This window comes from Anabas testudineus, chromosome 4 (genome assembly GCF_900324465.2).
Source record: "Anabas testudineus chromosome 4, fAnaTes1.2, whole genome shotgun sequence".
Taxonomy (NCBI): Eukaryota; Metazoa; Chordata; class Actinopteri; order Anabantiformes; family Anabantidae; genus Anabas; species Anabas testudineus.
Window position 1 is genome coordinate 18,668,801 of NC_046613.1, and position 23,727 is coordinate 18,692,527.

The 23,727-nt window shown below is 40.4% G+C and overlaps 1 protein-coding gene across 4 annotated transcripts; it reads left to right on the forward strand.

Moving 5' to 3' along the window:
- The first annotated feature begins 762 nt into the window (after window positions 1–762).
- rfx2 (regulatory factor X, 2 (influences HLA class II expression)) lies at window positions 763–23,645 on the forward strand. Of its 4 annotated transcripts, none has more exons than XM_026346408.1 (18): window positions 763–947; window positions 10,859–10,967; window positions 11,437–11,526; window positions 12,486–12,568; window positions 13,177–13,447; window positions 14,592–14,666; window positions 15,707–15,888; window positions 16,086–16,205; window positions 17,030–17,151; window positions 17,341–17,459; window positions 19,887–19,999; window positions 20,167–20,318; window positions 20,576–20,673; window positions 20,879–21,028; window positions 21,160–21,368; window positions 21,612–21,765; window positions 21,855–21,897; window positions 22,634–23,645. In XM_026346408.1, exons 2-18 carry the CDS (start codon window positions 10,860–10,862, stop codon window positions 22,747–22,749), a joined length of 2,205 nt encoding a protein of 734 aa, XP_026202193.1. In that variant the 5' UTR covers window positions 763–947; window position 10,859; the 3' UTR covers window positions 22,750–23,645. The 4 variants fall into 4 exon arrangements, with proteins under 4 accessions (XP_026202193.1, XP_026202195.1, XP_026202196.1 ...); XM_026346409.1 differs by lacking the exon at window positions 763–947 and adding an exon at window positions 1,830–1,846; XM_026346410.1 differs by lacking the exon at window positions 14,592–14,666.
- Window positions 23,646–23,727: the final 82 nt, after the last annotated feature.

Consider the following 23,727-nt stretch of genomic DNA (forward strand, 5'->3'; position numbering starts at 1 on the left):
TGTTGACAACATGTCCCTCTTTAAAAAGGTGTTTTAATTTGAATGTAAAATTATCCCAGTCATGAACCATTTACTGTATAGTTCTGTGGGATAAGGGCTACATATGTTATATCAAACAAAATGAAAAAGGCTGTCTCTCTAAACGAGGATTTACAAAAATGGCAAGTACCAGAGGTAGCACTAGCTCACTGGGCAGCTTAGGAGCCTGATTGTTTAGGCATTTATAGATGTGTTAAAGATTATAAGCTTTAATTAAATCAAAACCTGACATATTAAAATTTGTAACAACATCTGAGTGGTGTGATCTGCTTCCTGTCCAAAATGGTAACTGCTTAATTACAAGTTATTCAAGTCAAGAAGTTATTCAATAACTTCAAGTACCTTAACTCAAAAATTTCTTTTATTAATTAATAAATAAATCAAATTAATACATTTTAATATTAGGAGAATATTGTACTTTTTGCTCCACTTCATTTGTTTGACAGCTTAGCGTAGGCAACCTCCATCATTTTTTATTGCTACTAAAAGTACTAAAAGGTACTGTTAGAAATAGAACGAGTAAAATTAATGTTGGATGATTTTTCAAATGAAACCGATCATTTTTAATACCGCATTTCTTTTAAATAGTAGAAAAGAAAATGTCTCCTGCCAGAGACAGGTACGCCTCCTAGTGGTGTAATTTAAATTCATAGCTTTGTTTAAGTGGGCGGGACTCTTCTCTCTTTGGCCCCTCCCTCGCATAGTGAGGACCCTGACGTAGGTATTCGAGGGTAGCAACAGTTGCCTCGAGACCCCGCCGCGCCATAGTGACTGTAGCCGTGGAGACAGTTACTTACCAACGGGCGCAACACTCAGCAACAGCAGCAGCAGCATCTGGAAGTCACCGAGCGAGTGGGAGAGAGGGGAAAGAGAGCAAAGCCAGGGCAGAACTTTTCTCAAGGCAAAAGGTGACTATATATTTGTAGAATTTAGAAACTGAAATGATGTTCGTTTGGAGGAAAATGCTCTGGGACCCAATGCGTCGTTAGCAGTCTTTGTCATTTTCCACAACTTTCACTTCTTTGTGTTCCTTCGCTTCAAGTTGACAACGGGTTTCCACTGTTCATTTAGCTAACTGCCCGTTCACAACCTGCTACAACAGCTTGTTTCACCTCAAGTGAGCTTAGGAAAAAATATAATTCGACTTCTGCTACTTATTTTGCTGCACACTTCCTAAACGTCACGCACAGTGCTAGCTACACGAACTCAAAATGAATTGAACATCGCTTTACACTTGTTGCTACGTTGTGCAGTGTGTCGTGAACGCACTTCAGCTCAGTCCCAGCAGGATGCATGTTAGTTAGGCTACCAGTCGAGCTACGGCTAATGCTAGCACAAACAACCGGCAGCGTTTTGAGTGCAACTTCTTATGTGAGTTTTCTCGTGTGTCCCGTTGTGAACAGAGCTCCGTCTTGTTAATCACAACACGGACAAACTTCTTTCCCGCAGTGTCTTTCTCACAACAGTAGCTATCCAAGCAGGTGGAAATGTGGCTAGCTAGCGTTAGCAACGTTGCTGCTGGGGCTCAAACAGTCACTAACGTCCCCCGCAAGCAAGCTCGTACACGTCCGTAGGACAAGTTTCACTTCAGGAGTCAGTGTGTCAGCTCTTCTGTGTCGAGTTGCACTAATATAGTCTGTCGTGAAGGGAACAGAAAAACATTACCGAGTGGATATGTGAACTTATACCGTTCACCGTTATCTTACGAACGGCTTCCAGCGGTCTCCATCTCAGGGGCTCATAGGAAACCGTTCAGATGAACTAATTTCAGTTAATCGGACTGTATAACGCTGGCTATCTAAAGTTGGTACGTTTCTTAAAGTTAAGAAGCTTTCAATATATCAGGAATATCTTCGATAATTGGATATAATACAGCTAGGTGGTGCTATGATGGCTCGTTTGTGCTGCTCTGTCTTGTTTTGTTACTCGGGTGGAATATGTTAAAGTGCTGTGTGGTTTTAAAAACTAGGCATCAAATGTGCTCTTCATACAGTGAACAGAATAAATTGGACTCCTTTTACATTCTCTACACATTCTAGCACAAGTATTTTAGTTTATCTAGTAGTCTATCTACCAGTTCTACTCTTCTACCTGTTGCACAGTCCGTGTTTGCTAATAGCGAAGTTCATCTCAGTGCCACTTCAGAGCTGTTCAGGTTGCAGATCCCATTGGGTTGCTGTGCTATAGAAGTAACAAGAAAACAAAGAAAAGTGTTTTTAAATTTTGCCTTTTGTTTCGTTTTCCAGTGAGGCTGTTGCTGGCTTCCAGCAGTTGGCATACCCTTTCTATCCTTTTGGGGTTCTGTCTCTTTTTGTCCCCTGAGATACATTCATTCTAATGAACTATCGTTTCAGAGACAGCTGTCAGGTGTTCGGTCATATGTAATGTTGTTTGCTACTGAAGCATTAGGAAGAATCCCTGCAGCATGAAAAAGTCTCCAATGAATGCCCTCTCTGCTTGCTATTAATCAATCAAGTTATAAACTTTCAGCTGTGTATTTACATAAAGTATTGCTAATGAAGATGGATGAATGACTCATTTAAGACGTTGTCAACAGTGGAGTCAATAGATTAAAATATAATCTTCATGACATTTCTCTCCCCTACATGATTTTACTCCCCTTTGTCCAGAATATTTTAGAGACAAACTGAATGTGCAGTAACAGATGATTCACAGTGTTTTGAAATATCAATGAAGGAATCATAGTTCTGATTGGTCAGACAACTCTCCACAGCTATGAAGAAAATAAAGCAATGACTGCGTTTAAACTCTGTGTGTAACCCCCACCAACCCCACCCCCCCAATCCGAGCGTGACACTGTTATGTTTACATGGCAACTTGATATACAAATACACCCAAGTCATGGAAAGAAAGAGGATGGAGTGGGCCAGGGGGTGAAATGTTATTCTTCTAAAAGTCAGTGTTTTAATCAGGTTATTTTCATCTCTGACTTTGTGGTAAGAGTGCATAGCTTTGGCTTGCAGAGGCAGGTCAGAAAGACAGGGTGTTCAAAAATGAGGATTAAACAAAGGTAAAGCATATGATCAAAAGCAATATAGATATTTCTTACTCTAAGTGCAGACAATGACTGATGGGAATGTCCGTTAAAAAAGGGAGTGTTTTTTTTTTTCCCCCTTCTTTTAATTCAGCAGCTCTGCTGTAGGTCACTTGTCGTGCATGTATACTGAACTTCAGTCATCAAGCTTGTCTTTATTGACATGGCCTGCAGCCATTGACTGTCATCATACTTTGGTTCATTTTGGCAAAGAATGCCACACTAACCAGCGATTTACAATAACAAAATATGCTCCTTAACCTCATCTCCTCTAGCATTCTTTTATGCTATCTCTAAATTGAGCATAGCACTGTCCGCCATTACCATGTGCCATTTTGAGTGATTAATGGGCCCATGTGTGTAGTACAGTTCAGCTATCAATAGGACAGCTGCAGTGGTCTCTCGGGCAGTAGATGACCTGACACAGCTTTTGGTCACATGTTCTGTGTGTGTTTGTGTGTGCATACATGAGTGTGCTGTGTGGATTTGCTTGTGTATAGTGCGTTTGCACATGCTGTTTTTAGCTTATCTTGATGAGGCCCACTACTGCCCCAGGGAGAAGTCCTCTATGCAATGGCCAGCTACAGATATAGACATAGACCTAGTAACTGCCATCACTTTAGTCCCTGCTGTTTACAGTTGAACATATTCATGTAGTAACCTCTTGCTGTGCCGAAGTGTCTGCCTTTTTCACATTTCACTGTCTGATATTAACACAGTTTTAATGGGTTATCCCATAACTCCAGTCAAAGGCATGTCAGAAAATCACAGAGCAAAGCCGAAGAACTGAGAGGAGAATGCCTTGTGGGGCTTGTTAAGTAGAAATTAATAGTTCAATTTGTACACATGAAATGTTTCAGTTTCATAATCTTCATAATTTATTTATTTGTTAGGGGCTTTTCATTTTAAGAGCAGTTACAGAAGTGTTCTTTTTACTCTCACATCAACTCTTCCAGCTGCTAAGATTTTGGAAATCATCACAGACTTGCGCTGCTAGGATACAAAGAAACAAATCTTGTCGTATACCAAAAAAATATTGCCATTGGTTGGCCCTCATACAGTGGCAACAAGTTGAAACTCGTTGCAAAATGAAGTGTTTTTCAGTCTGTCTCGTCTGTGTGTGTGTGTGTCATCAGGAGCATTCTTAACATTCCACCTGTTTGTATCGTAGCTACAGAACTGCTAATTAAATTTTCTGCCACAAACAGCAGGCAAAGCAGTGACATTTGCATTACAATGACAGACACCTCCCTCTCTTTCAGGCAGGGATTGTAGAAGCCCCCCATCGCCTCTTCACTTTTCCTTTCTTTTGTAGAGTTTTAGGCTAGTTTATAAAGGGATGTTTATTGGGCCTAAAAGAGGAAGTTCTGTCACTGTAAACCTGCTACAAAGTGATTATCAGCCCCAAAACTGGGGTTTTAGTGGATGGCTAGATTTGCAAAGGAATAGTATTTTTAGTTAAAATGGGTTTCTCTTCCATTGCTTTTCAAAGGGGTAATTTGGTTTAGAACAATGACAGAGGATGCCATTGTTACAGGTGGAAACAGCTGTTTAAGCTAATGATGGATATTCTCATCTCATCTGATCTTTGAGAATACTGCAGTGTAATTTGGGGGGTGGTTGTGTGTAATTTAAAAGCAACTTTGTATGCTAATTTTCTTCACGTACAAATCAAGATCATTTGTGTTGCCTAATAGAACAGTGTTGTTTATTGTAGTCAGGGTGGAAGGTCTGACAAAGTACTGCCGCTGATAAAAGCATCCATCTGTCAAATTAGTTTAGATTAACAAAATCAGGATTACAACGCAAAGTAAGCAATACAACTCTATGAGTCTGCACCAGTATGACTTTATCCTGTCATTTACTGGATGCAAATTGCCTTAAAGAAACACTTGTCACTTTTGAGTTATCTGATGGTTAATGTTCTGGAAAATGCCAGTGAATATGATGTGCTAAATTAGCATGAATGCTGCTGAGATTCTGTGTGAGTCATAATTCATCATATCATATTACATGACTGGCTCTAGCTGCTGGCCTCAGAAATATGATTTAAATTTTAGACACCACTCCTGTAATCTCCAGAATCATTGGTTCAGAGGAAATATGTGGACTCGCACACCAGTCAAGTTGGCTCTTTTGAACTTGTTCAAAATGACATCTGGCCACTGTTTGTGGCCAGATGTAGCAACTGGTAAGCCACTAAGATTTTGTTTGGCTGCAACTTTAATGAGACGCTCCTTGGTCTCAGAAACACAAATGATTAATGTTGCATGCTAGTTTGAAAATGATGCCTAAGTATGAGTTTTTAATTGTAGGTATTCATGTTAAATCCCCATTATCAAAACATGAAATTGGATTAAAGTAATTTAATAACACAGATGTGTGTCAACTGTAGTCAGCAGCACCACTTACAAAACCTGAGTTGCATTCTTGAGATTTGTGTGAATGACGGAAACCTGGTAATGTTTTGGTATGGGCTGTCAAATGCAGAACAAACCTATTTTAGTACCCTTTGTCATGCACAGGGTTTGTGTATGAAAGAGTTATTAAATACTTAAATCCAGGTCTGATGGCAGGTATTCAGGGTGGTGCAGATTTTGCTACATGAACACATACTTGGAATTGTCTCAGATTTAAAACATTAACCAATGACTCATTGTTTATGTTAAGTAGTGCTGTTGTAAGCATACTGTACATACAGTATGATGATTCTCAGTGTCATATCTATGTAGAGTGCACGCTTGGCAATAAGGCAGACTTTTCCAGTGCCATATAATGCTTATCTCAGGTTCATCTGTCAAGATTGAGGCAGCATGCTGCCAGCTTCTGAGCTCAAGTCCACAGGTTGAAATCACACCTGTTGAAGACAGTGACTTTAGCATTTTGTCTCAGTATTGTTACACTTACTCCAAGTTTTTGGTTTTGACTTAAAGTAGATACATGATGATTTGAAGAGCAATATTAACACCAGCAAGAAAGTATTGTTTCAAATCAAATAAAAAAAAAAAAAACTATTCCATGACCTTGTGTTTTCTTGAATGTTAGATATAATAATGTTTTGGGGAGTACCACAGTTTCTCTTCAGTCTCCCTGAGCAGTCAAGTGACTTACTATAAGAAAAGTCCCTTCATTTATGCCATCAGTATGTCAACACATAAAAACTCGTGCAAGCGCATAACCTCCACACGTATGATTAACTTCCCAGTTTTGACCATCAGCCACCCCCGTCCCTGATTGCCTCCGTCCTGTTTTTCACATTTAGTTTCTCAAAATGCACATTTTCAAATACTTTTTCTACATCTTGAGATGTTGAGGACGAGGGATTGAGGTGAAGGGGAATGGAAATCTGGAAAGGGTTAGAAGAGGTAGGGCGTGGGGGAGGAAGTTGCTAGTGTAGAGCATGGGCAAACACGCAATCTCCATGGCAACGGTTTGATCTTTCTCTCTGTGGTCTCTGTGGCTGTCAGGCCTGCAGTGCATATGGTGACGGAGTGGACAGGTTGTGCTGATGACCAGAGGTAGGGAGGGGAGGTGGATGTTTGGATCAGAGACATTGGTCGGTGCCTCCTATTTCTGCTATCTCTCTCCCTCTCTCCCCCTCAAACTCTGCCATCTGCAGACCTCAAGAGCTGCTTTGATTGGATTAGTCATGAATTAATGAGACAGGCTTGAAGAACAGCCTCTGTTGTGGAAATCTCTTATATCTTAATTCGCTCTTTGTGTGAGCACATTTGCCTGTGTGATCTTATAGCTTATTTTAATGAAATCAAAGAAAGGCCTAAACCTTCAAATTTTGTAGTAAAACACCTTTTTAAAGACCTCATCTAAGACCTGTTGCTTTTTCTTCAGAGATATATGAAAGCTATCCCCTAGAAATACTGGAAATGTTCTCTACAGAGGCCCCTTTAAAGCAGTTTTAAAGTGTCCCCTCTATTTAGTTTTACCTTCCTTTTAGTCGGAAAAAGTTTTACTCTGCTCAAGCTGTTTTACTATATCCTCTGCCCAAAGAACTTTGGAAAGACTCAACTTGCTTTTAGAAGTATTGTTTTTCAGTGCCATGAGCATAGAGCAACCTTGAAGAATAGTCTGTTGTCTCCATAATGATTTAAACATCCCCCCTTCTTTTTCATCACAAAGTAGTTAAAAACATTTGAGCATTAGATCTTGTCCTTCTCAATAAAGTCATAACCAGTGTAAAGTCTGTACATATTTACATAACTACAACACATGAATAACTCTGCCTCCATGTCCCCTGTGTCTGAAATTAATAGCTTACATAGTATTTATTGTTGTAAGTTTCTACTTAACATGAGATAGAGGGCTCAGGTGGGGGATGGCATTGTTTGGTTTGGGAAGTATTCTGTTGGTTGCATAGCAACAGGCTCCTGGAAACGGGAGTGGACGGTGTTACCACTAGCAACCGTTGTTGCTCTGCAAACAATGTGGGCCAGTGCAAACATGAGCCAAGACTGTGGGCTCCTGCTTTTAATTGAACATCTGTATGTGTTTTTCTCTGATTGAGGCCTGTTTAAGTTAGATCTGTCAGTGACAGATGTTTGAATCTTGTCTACACTGTTAACATTATAGACTACAGCATTAATGAGAATGTCTGAGCCATAGGGGATTTTTATATGTGTATTTTTGTGTTTCCCTATAGCTTTTTAAAACTCTGCTAACTCTCAAAAAGAGGAGCTGTGGTTGTAATGTTATTAAGTGCTCATCAGGAATTACCTGAATAAAACCCAGCTGAGATACTGACCTGAAAATGGACTTTCGTGTGTGTGTGTGTGTTTGTGTGTGTGTGAAGTCATCGCTGTACAGAAGGCAGAAAGATTTGGTCCTAAACAGGACTCATTCCAGAGTAGTGGTTTTATAGCTGTGTTCTGTATCTCCTGCTGTTTTCTACCTTTGTGCGTTTCAGAGCTGCTGGTGGGGAAATTGTGTGGCTTTTAACCTTCTGTGAACACTAAGCAAAGACTTCTCTCTGCCTGCACTGTCCCCACTCTTTCCACCTCCAACTCAATGATTTGGCACAATTCACCTTATGTATTAAAACCGGTGCTTTAATTGAGTTTTAATGGATGAAAACATGTAGGTCAATGGTCTGTTTCCTGGTCCCCCACCATCTTGGTATGTTACCCACTTGTTAATGGCATAAAGAAGCCCTCAGGCCTGTGTCACTTCCTCTCGTGAAAATGACGTGTAAGAGAAAAGATTGTTATAAGGGTATTTACATGTAAGCTGACACACTGTAGACAAGTCCTTTTCTTTAGAAGGAAGCTTGAACTTTCAGTTTCTGAGTCCTTGTTAGCATCTTAGTGATAATAGACCTTTGGTATTTTAATGACATCTAAGAAAGAGGTGTCAAGAAAATTGTGATGAAATATGAGTGCCCTTACATATAAGTGCTAATTGTGCCCTATACCAACAAACACATTGAAGATGGACTTGGAGAGCTGCTCAGACACATTACTGTGCGTGTTGAAGATTGACACATCAGGAATTTCAACACAAGCCTCATCAACTCAGTCTATTAGTCATGTAGGCTGAGCAGTGTCTGCCTGTGGCAAAACCTCCACACACGGAAAATGCCAGTTGTGGCACACCCATATCTGTTGGTTTTCTGTCTTAAAGGTATATACTCTGTTATACATGTCACTTCACATACCCCAAATTCCTGCTAACACAAACTACAGTTTAGTTTCAAAGATTATTTTATCTTCATAAATATCAATCTGTTACAGGATCTAATCTAAATGTTTTTTTCTTTTGTTGTTGTTGTGTAATATTCTGTTCTTCTTACAGTCTTACGGTTTGTTTTTGCTTTTATTTTGATCACTTGCTGTAGTTGGAGACTTGGAGATTTGAGAATTGGTGCTATATTTAGCACTTGATTCAGAAATAATAGAGTTAAAATGCTAGATGTAGCTCCTCTGGAAGTCAACATTAGAACAAAATTCCCCACGAACTGAGAATAATTATTTTCTAGTTGATACTAAGATTATTGTCAAGATCCTCAGAAAACCTTTTTTTTCTTTAAAAAATCAAACAAGCTCATGTTGCCTGTGGGAACAATTTGGTTTTGGGTGGTAGGGATTTTGTGGTACTGTGTGATAGCTTCATCATGTTGTATTTAGTGGTAATGCTTGAGGTGGTTATATAAATGAATGCTGGTATCCTGTATCATCTTAGTCTTTAACTTTGAAAATGTTCCACAAAAGGGGATGTTACTCCTATTTTGGTCAAAGTACAATATTTTTGTTGAAATTATGGTTTAGTTAAATTATTTCTCTTCCTCTCCATCATCAGCAGGGTTTCCTTGATTGTGACTCATTTTATCTTTTTTTTTTTTTTATATCCTTATCCTCATTTTTCGTCTGTGTCTAGGTCATGTGATAGATTTGTTTTTGTGGCTGCTCCAGAGGCCCATTACGAGCACTTCGTTGGATGCAGTGGATCTCCCTGTTAATGCAAATGCCAAATAATCCTTGTGTTAGAATGAGATTAGAAAATCACACGTTTTTTAGCTTTAATCCTGCAGCAAACTTCAGAAAGATAAAACAAACCAGCGCGGCTGCACCTGTTGCTTGCATCTAAAAGCTCGGCACACAGATTACTGCAGTTTAAGTGGTGTTTGGCAGGTCTCTGGTAGTAAATTAAAATAACATTGTCGTGCATGTTGTGTGTTATGACTAATCACAGCATGTCTACTAGAGCAGGTTGTGTCTTGCAGCACTTCACTGTAACGCTCTGGGTGAACACCACTCTCTCGTCTGCCTACTGATTCTTCCTGCTGCTTCTGCATTTCTGCCTTAAACCAAAGAATACTCATCAATTCAACTCACTCCCCAATTGTGCTGTATCTCCCTCTCCCTTATTCTAATCCTCCTCCCCCTCTTCTCTATGCGCTTGCACTCAAAGTTCCTGTGCAAGAGCTTTATTAAGGGGGGGAAAATAGGAGTGAACAGAGAGTAGAGGAGGGGGTTGAGTTGGGGGTGGTCGTCATGGATTCCTCACCATAGCAACCGACAAACGTTTACAAAGCATCGAGGAATTTCCTCATATCAGCTGGATTATTGGAGCCCTCAGAGGACGGCTCTCGTTAGAAACAAATGCTGGATATCATCAGGACCCTGGCAAGGGCTGGAGCCCCACTGCCATTTTCATCTTTTTCCCCCTCATTTTTTTCTTTTTTGGACAGAGTGGGGAAGTTGTTTTTTATCTGCATACTCCCCCTTGCAGCTCCATTCTTCTCTTGTCCCTGCCTTACTCCTGCTTTTTCCTTCTGTCCCTCTTTTGCTTTTTTAAAGGGAACCTTTGTGTCGCTCCATTTTTAGCTCCCCTTTACTATGCTGTGCACATTGTCACCCAGTGGAAAAGCGAGTGGTGGCAATGGGTTTGTTCCCCATGAAGCAATTTAGGCCTGTTGGTAACTTGAACTTCTGTACTGTAACTTGGATATCACTTTGAAACAGCATGTGTGTAATACTGTGAGGCTGGTTATTTTACCATTGATTTAGGCAAAAGGTGGGCAGCCACTGGGGCTTTGAGAAACCTCCTGGGTCACAGTGAATGCACTGGTGGCTCCAAGACAGAAGGGGTGATGTAGAACTGCATTTATTTAGTATGGATGTCCATGTGTACAGATTTGAAATTTTCTTACAGATCTGAAAGAAAAGAATAAGAGAAGTTCTTCAGTCTAGAATAAAAGTCCCACCTACTCATGTCTTTTCTGTTTTCTCCTTCTTCATGTCTCCAAACCAGCATGCAGAACTCAGAGGGAGGGTCAGACACTACGAACAGCGTGGCAGCGCTGCGGACGTCATCATCAGCCCAGGCCCCTGTAGTACAGCCTGTTCCAGCTTCCCAGCAGGTAGGGCACTACATCTATCTTGCTTCCACTGTAATAATAGGATAAACTGAGAGAGTCTCTGATGACTTAACTGTTCCATCCTTTTTCTTTCCAGATTAAAAAAAAAAGAGAGAGAGAATAGCTTTGGTCCTGCTCACTATGTTGGTGCATGTTAATCGTGCCTAAAAAGAAAACAGAATCTCTCTTTTACTAAACGTATACTTTGCCACAACTATTTAAAGCTGTAAAAAGACAGACCCTCTTTAAAATTTTGTTGTTCATTACTCGAGTTGTGGTAATTGTGGTACATGTCAGAGTACTCCAAGCAAGAAGTTTGAGGTTTCATGTATTTTTGTTGTAATAAGCATACATCTGTCATCTCTCAAGAAGTCTAGAGGAGGGTGTTTGTTGACATGTTTGCCAGTTTTGTGTTGACGTGTGTGATTGTATGTACATACCTATGTAATTCAGTTGTCTTGTATTCACACAGAGGGTGCTGGTTCAAGCCACAGGCTCAGCTCAGAAGGGAGGACAAGTACAGCAGCTTTCAGTACCCAGGGTTCAACAGGTTTCTCAGCAGGTACACAGTACTGTACATACATACACAGTGCTGTGAAAATATCTGTTTGCCCCTTGACATATTACAATTCGTTAAAATCCAGTTATTATGGCTTTTGTGAGTGAGCTGGAGACCTAGTATTTTATTTCACAATAAATTAAAGAATATTTTAGAATTTATTTCTATGTTTCAAAATAAATTATTTGAGGATTACAAAAAACAAACAAACAAAAAAACCCAAGGCTTACAAATAGTTAATCAAATGTTAATTTTCATTTAGATTCAGGTTCAATAGTCAATCTGGGGTTTAGTGGTTTGTCCTTATGACTTAGTCATAGTAAACAAGTTAAACAGTAACTAAACCGTTTTTGTGTTAAACACTGGATAAAGATCCCAAACACAGTATTCCATTCACTGCACTGAATCATGCTCATCCAGAGTTAAAATGTTTTTCATACTTCCTGTGGTCCTCATGGGTGTCTTTCTGTGGCTGAGTCTGGTGCACTGCGTTCTTGTATGATTAACATGACAATTGTCTGATTATTTGTCTTTCAAAATGTTTTTTTTTTTTTTTCAATGTTACCTGGCTGCAATGCCCATGATGTTCCTGGGGGCTTGAACCAAATCCCAAAACAAAATCTGTGTGATGTTTCACATGTAATTCTGAAAACCAAAATGAAATTTTCTCATGCTGCACATAGAAGTATATGAGATGGACAGTTCCTTACCTGCTTTTCACTATTCCTGTCCCTCAGTCTGTCATTTAATACCTAGCAAGGGGTGGACAGATGATCTTTTTTTTCATATTGCACTACATGCAAACACATGCTGGTGTGCACATGCCTATTTATATACAGTGTTTAGTATTTTATGTCTTAGCTTTGTGTCTACAAATCAAGAAGCATAAATAAGTTATTTTCTGATGCTTAGGTCTGTTGTGAGTGAGCTCCGCTTTACCTCTTTTTGTATTGTCTCTATAGGTGCCGCAGGTGCAGCATGTCTATCCATCCCAGGTCCAATATGTAGGAGAAAGTGGAGAGGCTGTTTATACCAATGGAACTATGTAAGAAATGTATCACTCAAAAATACAGCAAATGCATATGATGCATGAAATAAAGTGCCACACAGCATAACAAAGCAAAACAAAATAACTTTTAACGTTTAAGTAATTTTTAGTAACAAATTATAAACACTTGTAGTTTTAATATTTTATGATTTTGTGGACATATGATAGTCATGACAATGTTTTTATTCAGAATGTTTGCTACAGTTGAAAATAGCCACTGCTTTAATTCAAGATGCTAAAGTGCTGCACAGACACAGCACTGTGCATAATACTTGACTCCATTCCAAATGCAGTCATCCTGACTTGTGTGTGAATGGTTGCTGGATAAAAAACAAAATGACAAATAAGACTTTCCAGACCAGTTTTCTCATTATTCTAATCGTGTCACATCCAACTGCTTTTAAAGTGGTTCTAATCAAAATCCCATTAAAGCTAATTGAGGCCAAGTGTTTTTTTTTTTTTACCCCAGAGTTTGGTGTTTGATATGACTCTAGCATAACCAGATATGTATGATTGATTATGTACCATATTGACAGTAGTTCTGAGTTGTTGTGTTTTTTGAAGCTTCATCATATATTGACATGAAGACATTTATCTTTCCTCAGCCGAACAGCCTATTCTTACAACCCTGAGGCTCAGCTGTATGGGCAGTCTAGTGGGGGAACCTACTTTGACTCACAGGCCAGTGGAGCACATGTCACCACAGTGGTTTCCTCTGCCAGTGGTGGGGTGCCTCCGCATGGCATGGTGGGCATTGCCATGGACGTGGGCAGCAGCCACATCATCTCCAGTGGCAGTACCTACCTGCTCCATGGGGGAAGCATGGAGGGAAGCCGCAACCACATATCGCACTCATCACGCTCCTCCTCAGCTATGGTACAGAACACTTCAGATATTTCTATTTTACTCTGAAGCATTTTTATTCAGTAGGGTGGAAAAATGAGCTCGTAAAAAAGCTGTAAAGATAAGTCAAAGACAGAATGCCAATAGTTGTTACTTCTAACTTTTAGTACAGTAGATGTACTGACCAGCGAGCCCAACTATTATGGCGTTTGCACACTGGAGCGAACTATTGTCTCCACTACCTTTGCCTAAGTCTAGACTAGGCAGAATCTTAGGATAAGTCTAAAAGGCAGGGAAAGATGCAGCATTATCAGAACCTGAGTTGGGGCCTCCTGGCTCTGTAGTAACACAGACAGAGCAGAGCAGCACAGGGCAGAGAGCCTGTAGAATCGGGACACTGGCTTAAATAATTCAGCACTGCCTTGTTTCAGAGGTTTTCACAGGCACTTGAGTGACCTGCGAAACAAAGCAACCCCTGGGGCTCATTACCATTTGGCCAAGAGCCTTCGGGAGTCTTCTTAAGGCTTGGAACGCTGCCTGCTTCTTTTTCCTTTTCTTCTACGTCTCCAGTTTGGCTGCATTACCACATATCTTTTCTTTTTTGACTTTCTTCTACAACGCAACAGAATGTTCTTGGTTTTGTCATTCACTTTGCCTGCCAGTTGGGCTCCATTATTGTTTGTTGTCCAAAGACAGAATAATATGTCAGTGTATTTTATACCATGACACTGCTTTGGTCATAGTTGCAGCTTACTCCTGACATTTAGTTTTTGAAATATTATTTTAAAGCCATCATTTCTTATAAACTGTGTTGATCTATTGTCCCCAGCTTGATGTGACCTGTGCCCCTGTTTGTGGTTCCTATTTGCATACATTAGACTTTTTGACTGCAAACCTTCACTGAGTAGCTTAACCCTATGAGTCCTGTGATTTGCATGCTTTTGACAGACAATAATGGATTTGGCTACAACACTGACTGAATTTAATGAAAATGCATAGATGCGGCTGCTCGCTAACAGTCTGATTACCTTTATCTCTTTTTTGTTTGTGTGTTTTTTTCCATATTCCTCTGCTTATGTCTGTCCACTTTTTTTCTGTCTCTCACTCTTTTGCCTCCTGCCTCTTCTGTGTCCACTTATTTTTTGTTCTTTGTTTTGCATGCTTCTTCTTTCTTTAGCTTGAAATGGCGATTGAAAACCTCCAAAAGTCTGAAGGAATTGCAAGTCACAAAAGCAGCCTGCTCAACAGCCATGTAAGTCAACCAGGAACTTTCTTTGAAAAGGACATGAGAAAATGAAAAAAGAAAGCCGTGGCTGAACATGTAGGCAGTCTATTCATCTTCTGTTCTGCTCAGTTAAACATACTACCTACCTCCAGCTTTACTTACCCCGCACTGTCCCACTGACAAGCATAAGTGTTACAGTTAGCTTTTGTCCTTGATCTGAACTTGCATTTGCTGTGACATTTTCTTCATGAATGTATCTTGTATGCGTTTTAATATACTGCATGTTCTGCATAAGCGAATGGATTGTTCAAGACGTCTGTTACTTTTACACTTAGATTCTCCAAGACATGGACTCTCAGATTTCTGCAACCTTTTCTTGTCACTCAGTTCTGATGGTGATTTAGAGACTTTAGCTACCCTGCAGCTTTTAAACTCAACTTTAATCTAACAATCTCAACATCATTTCTATGAATAATGTTCAAATCTATTCTGCAAATTGGCAATATTATTATTTTTTCTGTTGTTACAGACAGGGATATGACCTAACTAGGGTTTTTCTTCTTCGCCTTTGAAAGTTCGTTGAACAACTCTGGACTAGGCTTGTGTATTTATGTTATCAACCACATCTTATTATGCTGTGTTTTCTTAGTGAAATGCTTTCAGATTATGTACTTTACCTTGGGTAAGAATTCAAATGTACTACTATTTGGAGTCGAGTACTTTTTTAGGCAAGTACTGAGTAGGTTTACTTCAACCACCTCTGGCTATGACTGTGTGCTCCTTAACACTAACTGTCTTGGGTCCAATATAAAAAGTGTTCCCTGAATCAGACGCTCTTTTTGCTGTAGTCACCTACTACTGTAGTCAGGAACATAAAAGCCTACAGCCACAGCTGAAGTTCAGGTGGTGGGGTTCTGTGATGTGTGGTGTGTGTTGTCTGTCTTTTGATGTGATAATAAGATGTACTGCTCATCCCCATGGATGGCCAGGTGACTATCACAGGGCAGAGTTAGTCCAGTGGGGCTTACTGACTGTAATACTGTGTGTCTTCTTCTGTGCCTTCTTAGCTGCAGTGGCTGCTGGACAACTATGAGACAGCGGAGGGAGTGAGCCTGCCCCGGTGCTCCCTGTACAACCATTACTTGCGGCACTGTCAGGAACAGAAACTAGATCCGGTCAACGCAGCCTCCTTTGGCAAACTCATCCGCTCGGTTTTCATGGGCCTGAGGACCCGCCGCCTTGGCACCAGGTACAAACAGGAAGAGATTGTTGCTGAAGCTGAAGATGCTGATAACAGTAATCATGTTACCATAATAGATTTGATGACTATGATGATGCTTATAGGCATTGGAGACTTGTTGATGGGAGAGGATAATAATAGTGATTACAGTGATGGCAAGTCTTCTCCTTACTGGTTCCTGGCTTTTCTCTCTCTGAATCTATCAGAGGCAACTCTAAGTATCATTACTATGGCATCCGTGTGAAGCCAGACTCACCCCTCAACCGGCTGCAGGAGGACACCCAGTACATGGCCATGAGGCAGCAGCCTGTCCACCAGAAGCAGAGGTCAGAACTCTCACCACAAGATCTGCCATTTTTTTTACTTTTCTTTCTGTTTCTTTCCATTTGTCTTGCTCTCTGCTGCATTTTACAGCTTTAAATAAGTTTCCATTTATCCTCTGCTAGTATTTTTCATTTGGTTTCTGATTGAAGTTGTAAATAACATTTAGCCTGTAACAGCTGTTTTATCTTTTGTCTTCCATCTCCCTCTTTCTCAAAAAGGCTGTTTGCTCTTTTCCCTGCCCTTTTCATTTTCTTTCATGGTTGCCAATGTTTTTCCCCACCCAGCTTCCAACACAAGACATTTAACCAGACACCAGAGCATGGCTTAGTTCTACACAATGTAGTCATGGTTTTTATGGAAACAGTTTATTCAGTCACTTGTTGTGAAGTATTTATAGTAGTTGCAGTTACTGTACACCACACCTTGTCAGAGGTGGAACAGACTTTAGTGCAGGATGGTTTTAGGTTACCTTCAATTGTGCAAAATGTGTCCCAGATAGGAGAGAGGAATGGAGGCAAGGTGTAGGTACCTCTATGAAATTTTTATAAACTTAGTATCAATACAGGTAACAACTCCAATAGTCTGTGTATGTAGACAGACACGTGAACTAAACTAAAGCAAAACATTTTGCACCAATGGAAAGCAATGTTGCAAACAGTCCACACCTCTCTTGATTTCATCATTTGCTGTGGTTGAAAGTGCATTTACCTGGGAGTTATTTAGTGTGTTGTTCTGTGGAATGTAAATCTTCCTGACAGATTATTTCTTATTGTTGCTCTCTGTCTTGCAGACATCAGCTAACATATGTACATGTCCTCCTCTATAGGTTCAAACCTCTACAGAAGGTGGATGGTATGTCTGACAGCCTGTGTGGGAGCTCTCAGCACTGTAACAGCACTCCAGAGCAGTCGGTGGCTGCTCAGAGCCAACACCATCAGCAGTACATAGGTAAGGAGAGAAACTAGTAGACTGTCACCACAACTATGTACTGTATTCAGAGTTATTCAAATGCTGTCATACTGTGGGACCACAGCTTAGAGTAGATTCCTATTTTTTGCACAGTGGCCATCACATTTTAGTTATCTACAGAATGAACATTCATGTATAGTACATAATATTTTTTTTTGTTTTATGCAGATACATCCCACACCTTGCCTTCATTTCCCTCTCCTGACTTGGGAACTCAGCCTCTGCCTGAGCGCATCAGCATGAATGATATCAAGAAGTTGCAGACGCTCTACAGAGACCACTGTGAGGTGGGTTATATCACAGCAAGGCTCCTTTTTAATTTACATTTCAGTACTTTAGTAGGGTTTGAACTGATATTGATATTATGAGCACATTCAGATCTGCGCCATTCAGAGCTCATCACAACTTTCTATTTGTTGTCTCTCATGGATAAAGGTTAATGTGCAATCCTCACCGATGACTGATAACATGTACCACCTCAGGAAGAAATATGTGAAGAGAACAATTTTTTTATTTTATCCAAAGCCACTTACAAGTGAGGTACTGTCTTGGACCTTTGTTTAAAAAATATAGTTGTATACATATTTGTGACACATTTTAATGGGGACACAGGCAGTTTAAAAAGTAAATGTATACACAAGTATGTATGTGTACAAATTCTGGTCCATCTATATCCTTTAACATTAAGGTAAATTGGTGAAATAAAGGCAGATACACATTTTGAAACAGGGTTGAAATGTATCTACAACAGTCATCAGACGTCTCTTAGCCGAGTAAAGCTTTGAAAGAAAAAAAAATCTATTAAGAACTTTAACAAAAAAATGCATGAAGGAAGAGCAATGGGGAACTGGCATATTGTGTAATGACATTTCGTAGGTTTCAGAGTCTCTTGGTTGGGCAATGAATTTGAGTAGGCAGAAGAATGACCTCCCTAGAGTGAAGCACATTGGTAGTGAGAAGGATAGAATTAATACTAAACATTAAAATTTGGATCTTTACAGGCAGGAGAGAGGCTGTGATTAAAAGCAGCGAAGCTGTGGCTTTATCATATTATCCCTGCCCTCCCCTTGTCCAGCCTCACCACGCTCTCTTTGTTCCAGCCATCTTTTCATCTCTGTGCAGCTTTCAAGACATGCCAATTAACCTTTCAGCACGCTGGGTGGACATCTTGGTGTCTTTGTGGTGGCCTCCCCTTGGGCCTTTGTGTTGCCTTGTCTGTGGACAGGCACACGGGCTCCTGTCTTTGTCTGCCAGCGCGTTTCTGTCTCAAAGCTCTCATTGCCTCTGTGTGTGTAATGTTTATGCATTTCACTTTTTCCACCCTTGTTGTGAGCCATCAGTGACCTTTTAACACACTGACCAGGACTTTTATTGACAGTATTTAAAGTTACAACTCAGAAAGAAGTAACAAGTTGACCAAATCATTAAACAAAATGTAATTTCTGACTTATTTTCATGCAGTTAAAAGTCCCTATTTATGAGCAAGGCTGTATGTACTGTATATCTGTATCCACTGTCAGGCCAGTGTTTATTAATGTCATGGTAACATCAGCCAAATATTCAGACATCAGCCGTGCCATTAAATTAATGCTCAAACATAAATCATTAGTAGTTAAATAAAACATTGAAGGTAATAAATAACACAGTAAACCACTGTGTGCTCAGAACTGAGGGGTTAAAATCTGGGAATCTCTGCCACGGGCCGTTCATCTGTGACTGTGCATGTGAACACGTGTTTTTTTTTTTCTCCCCCACACATTTTTTTTAAGGCATGCTGTGTTTCCTGTGTTGTGAAAAACTGTGGAGGCAAACACTCTTGTTTAGTGGGGATGGGGAATTCTCTGTTTTGTTTTGGAGTTTGGTGTTTGACCTGTTGCTGGGGGCAACTGTAAACAAGGTTGCCATGGCAACTGTTGGAGAGGAAGCAAAAACATATCATGTGATTGAAGCCTACACTGCTGTGTAACAAGATCCAACGGCAAGTGCATGTCCTGCCAGATAGAGAAAGAAGAGAATCTCTGGGCACAGTGTGAATCACACTCTTATGCACAACATCAGAGAACTGTTTGAAACCAGAAACGAATATTTTGACCTCTGCCTCATGTAGAGTCAGGCTTTCCTCTGCTCGTCAGCAAGTTGTGCAATGCTAGTAATAGTGTTATACTTCATATATGTGTGTGTTTGAGGACCAAATTATGGCTTTTTCTCTGACCATAAAGCCCCTGTCATTTATCACTTGGCTCTGCTTCCTCTGCCGTGTTGCAGTATTCGCCAGTAGTGTGCTGTGCTTTCAAAGAGCCTCATACATATGAACAGGAAAGAGGAAGTCACATGGTTAGCTCAGGTCAGCGCCTCACTGTTAAAAGGAGGCAAATGCATGCATATATCTATGAGACTAATCTGCTTTTTATAAGGCAGCTAGGATTAAAGTCTGTGAAATAAAGCAAAATAAAAAACCTCCATATGAAGCCTTAACATGGTCTTCAGGATCCCCCTGATGATTAATGTGCAGGGAGCTGTGTTTAAGCTGGCTCATTGTCTAACCAGGAGGGCCCATAGTGAGCAGGCTGCCTGCCTGCCTGTAGAAACTTTGTTGTGTGTCTGGTTGCCATGGTTCAGCTCTGTATGTTTTGTCCCCCCTCCTTTCCTCCCTCTCTTTTCCCTCCTCTCTTCCCTCCCTTTCATTCCCTCCCTCCCTTGCTGCTCTCCTGCAGGCTACTTTGGATGTGGTGATGAACCTCCAGTTCCACTATATTGAGAAACTCTGGCAGACCTTTTGGTATTCAACACCGCCATCTAGTGACGGAAGCACAACCATCCCCAACAGGTCAGATCACGTGAAGAACTAATGCTGAAATGAAAAGTAGAAATAAATGATTTGTTGTTTATAGCCTGAGTAAAAGCCAAAAACATGCACCTTTTTACATGGCTGTAAAGTTTGTAAGACAAAAGTATTTATGTTTCTTTTTTTAATGTGTGTGTGTGTGTGTGTAGTGATGATGACCTGGAGAGTGTGATCCCCACAGAGAAGCTGGTGGCTCTGTGTAAATATGAACCAGTCAGACTATGGATGAGGAGCTGTGATCACATCCTGTACCAGGCACTGGTGGAGATTCTCATCCCTGATGTCCTGCGTCCTGTACCCAGTTAGTACTATTGTTTTTTTTATTATTAATATAACATAACATACGAATAGGTAAGGAGGGAGTGTTATCACTTATCAATCATATTGTTGATCGACTAAATAATTATTCAACTAAATGGTTCAACTCTATAGGACACACTGTACAATGTAACAATGCTGAATTTATTTATGAATTTAACTTTTCTACAGAAATGTTTTATATGTAGTGGTGATTTATAAATTAACCAGTTTGTAATTCAGGCTGTTATGTGTCTTCAGGCACTCTCACTCAGGCCATCCGTAACTTTGCCAAGAGTCTGGAAGGCTGGCTGACTAACGCCATGACCAACTTTCCTCAAGAGATTGTCCGCACCAAGGTAATAAGAGAAACTATTATCCTCTTTATAACTTCTCCTATAATGTGTAGGCACATTATTTCTGTTGATTTTATGAAAGTCCACAAAGTCAAAGCCAGAGAGAAGCGAAGAGTGGTGAACTGGTTTGAATGAAGTCATACTTTTTTCAGTAATATTTAAAACACATCTCACACTACTGTGTATTCTTTGCTTCTGTGCGGTGTAGGTTGCAGTGGTGAGTGCTTTTGCCCAGACCCTGAGACGTTACACCAGTTTGAACCACCTGGCCCAGGCTGCACGTGCCGTCCTCCAGAACACCTCTCAGATCAACCAGATGCTGTCAGACCTCAACCGAGTGGACTTTGCTAACGTCCAGGTAATCTCAGCCATTGGCTCCCCAATTTTTAGACACTCCAGACTTCACATTAGAGCATCAAATGTTTGTTCTTTGCTTCTCAATGTGGTTTCTTGCTAAATGTGGTTGGGCATATCTGTTGTGTTGAACAGGAGCAGGCGTCATGGGTCTGTCAGTGTGACGAGAGTGTGGTTCAGCGTTTGGAACAGGACTTTAAAGTCACCCTGCAGCAGCAGAGCTCTCTGGACCAGTGGGCTACCTGGCTTGACAATGTGGTCTCTCAAGTCCTGAAACCTCACCAGGGCAGCCCGAGCTTCCCTAAAGCTGCACGACAGTTCCTGCTCAAATGGTCTTTCTACAGGTAACAGAGACACTCAGAAGCTGTTCATCGGTTCCTTAAAGGGGCGCAAACCTGTTCAAATTTGCATGATTTAAAAGTTCAGTTGAGCTGAATTTTGTGGTTCTTCTCAAACTGCGATGCTAATAGACCTGATATTTGGGACCATCACATATGTGGTGACCTCAACAACTGCTGTCCTCTCTGACCGTGACAACAGAGTTTATAGATTATTGCTCTAATATTCTCTCTCATGCCTTTGTGTAGCTCCATGGTGATCAGAGACCTGACTCTCCGTAGTGCAGCCAGTTTTGGCTCTTTCCACCTGATCCGACTTCTTTATGATGAGTACATGTTTTACCTTGTGGAGCATCGTGTGGCTCAGGCCACGGGAGAAACTCCTATTGCTGTCATGGGAGAGGTAAGAAACAATATATTTGAAACTGTGTGGCTCAAAATACTTTAAATGATGTTGGCTTGACTAATGTGCTCTTATGTTTTAAATTACAGTTCAGTGATCTGAGCTCCATGATGCCATCACTAATGGAAAAAGGTAATTCTTTACTTTTTAATATTAGTCTAGTAATGTCGTAAATAACTGGCCTAGTGCGTTCTACAGTTTAAGTGCAACAACAATGCCTTTATACAAAGCATTTAATAGCATTAGTCAGGTTCTATCATGTTCCCCTTGTCAACAATGTGTTATTCTCAAAACCTATAGATATGAAATTAAAGATTTGACTTCATAAGCAGCTGGCGGGCTTTTGTCTGACAGCAACAGACATAGGGAAGTCAAAGTACTTGGACTAGTCTCTGGTAATGCTAGTGTATATGTGAAAAAGTACCTTTTTATAGTTCTGTGTCAGAAAATACTGAGTTTTTAATCAAATAACTTGTTGTAGCTTGTCTGAAATATATTAACTTTGAGGTGGAAGAAAGACAGAACAAAGTTTAAACTAGCTATTGTTATTTTTCTTGAAAAATCATTAAGAATTAATTTATTTTAATTTATTTTAAAGTTTTTTGACTAATTAACTAATCATGCCAGTTGTAGTATGTTTTTTTTGTGGTTCAAAATAGCATAAGTGGCTTCAGTTTACATTAATACACATCTTTATATTAGCTGTGACTAGTATAACATACCCGTATCTAATACTACTGTCAGTGGTTGAGATACTTTTGAAAAAGTAGAAACATCCATGGAATTAATAAAAACTCTCTGGTTATGATAGGTTTTACTGTCACAAATGCAAAAACACTGCATAATTTAAACCTAACAATTCCACCAGATACGTCCTTCTCTGATGAGATGAGCGACCTGGGCAGCGATGCGTCCAGAGGGCCTACTGAACCCGCTGTAAAGAGAGAGAAGATTGAAATGAGCCACCCTCTGCAGGAGATGTAAGTCCAGACTGAGAGCCAAGAGGACCAGCATCGCTCCCTAAAAAGGTGATCCTAAAGTGCCTTTTGGGCCTTTAGGTACACAGCGGCTTCTGGGCCGAGTGTCCTTCTGCAGTCAGTGTGTGCAATGTATATAGAGAAGAGAGTAGCATTGTCAGCCCTCCCCTCATTAGCATTTTGTAAAGACGGTGATCTTTCTCCCGGGAAGCGCGCGTCTTATTTTGTACTCACAGGGGTGTAACACAGGTCTGATTTTTCTTTCATTGTTTTGTTGCAACTGTGAATGATTTTGTGCAGTACCTTTTTAATTGGATGTGGTGGTGTGTGGTGTTTGTGATTCTCCTTATTTTTCTGATTTTAACTAGCTGTGCCATAGTGTCATTTGAGTGCCTTAGATTGCTAACTTTGAAACCACCACTACAGATGTCTATCTGTCCTCAGCTGTGCCTCTACCGCAGTATGAATGTATTATTTCCGAACCTCAGACATTCAAAGCACCTTTAACACTGATTAGGTGAAGGCGTGTACTCCTTGTTGCCTCTGCTGCAACCTGCAGCAAACACATAGGAAAAAAACAAAACAAAACATGCAACCTACTACCCAAAGGACCTTTCCCTCAGTCATTCCCACCAGCTTGGCCACAGTCATGGCAGTCTGTCAGGCAGTAGGGCTTCATAGTCTCACAGTAGTCAGTAAGGCAGGGATTAATCAGATTACTTTGGCTGTGTAAGAAGTTGGTTTGTTTACCTCAATAGATTTCTATGCTGTGCTCTGTTCAGCTCAGACGACATGAGGCTAGTATTAAATGATGTAGCCACTGTTGTGGTTTGTATCTCCTACTCCCGTTTCCTTTCATGTAGATATTTCTCCATGTTCCTCCAAATGGTTTCAATCTGGTGATAGCTCCTCTGTGTGCTGTTAGGATTCCTTCAAAAAAAGACCTGTGGTGGTTTACTGTGCCACAGAATTAGGAACAAATCCA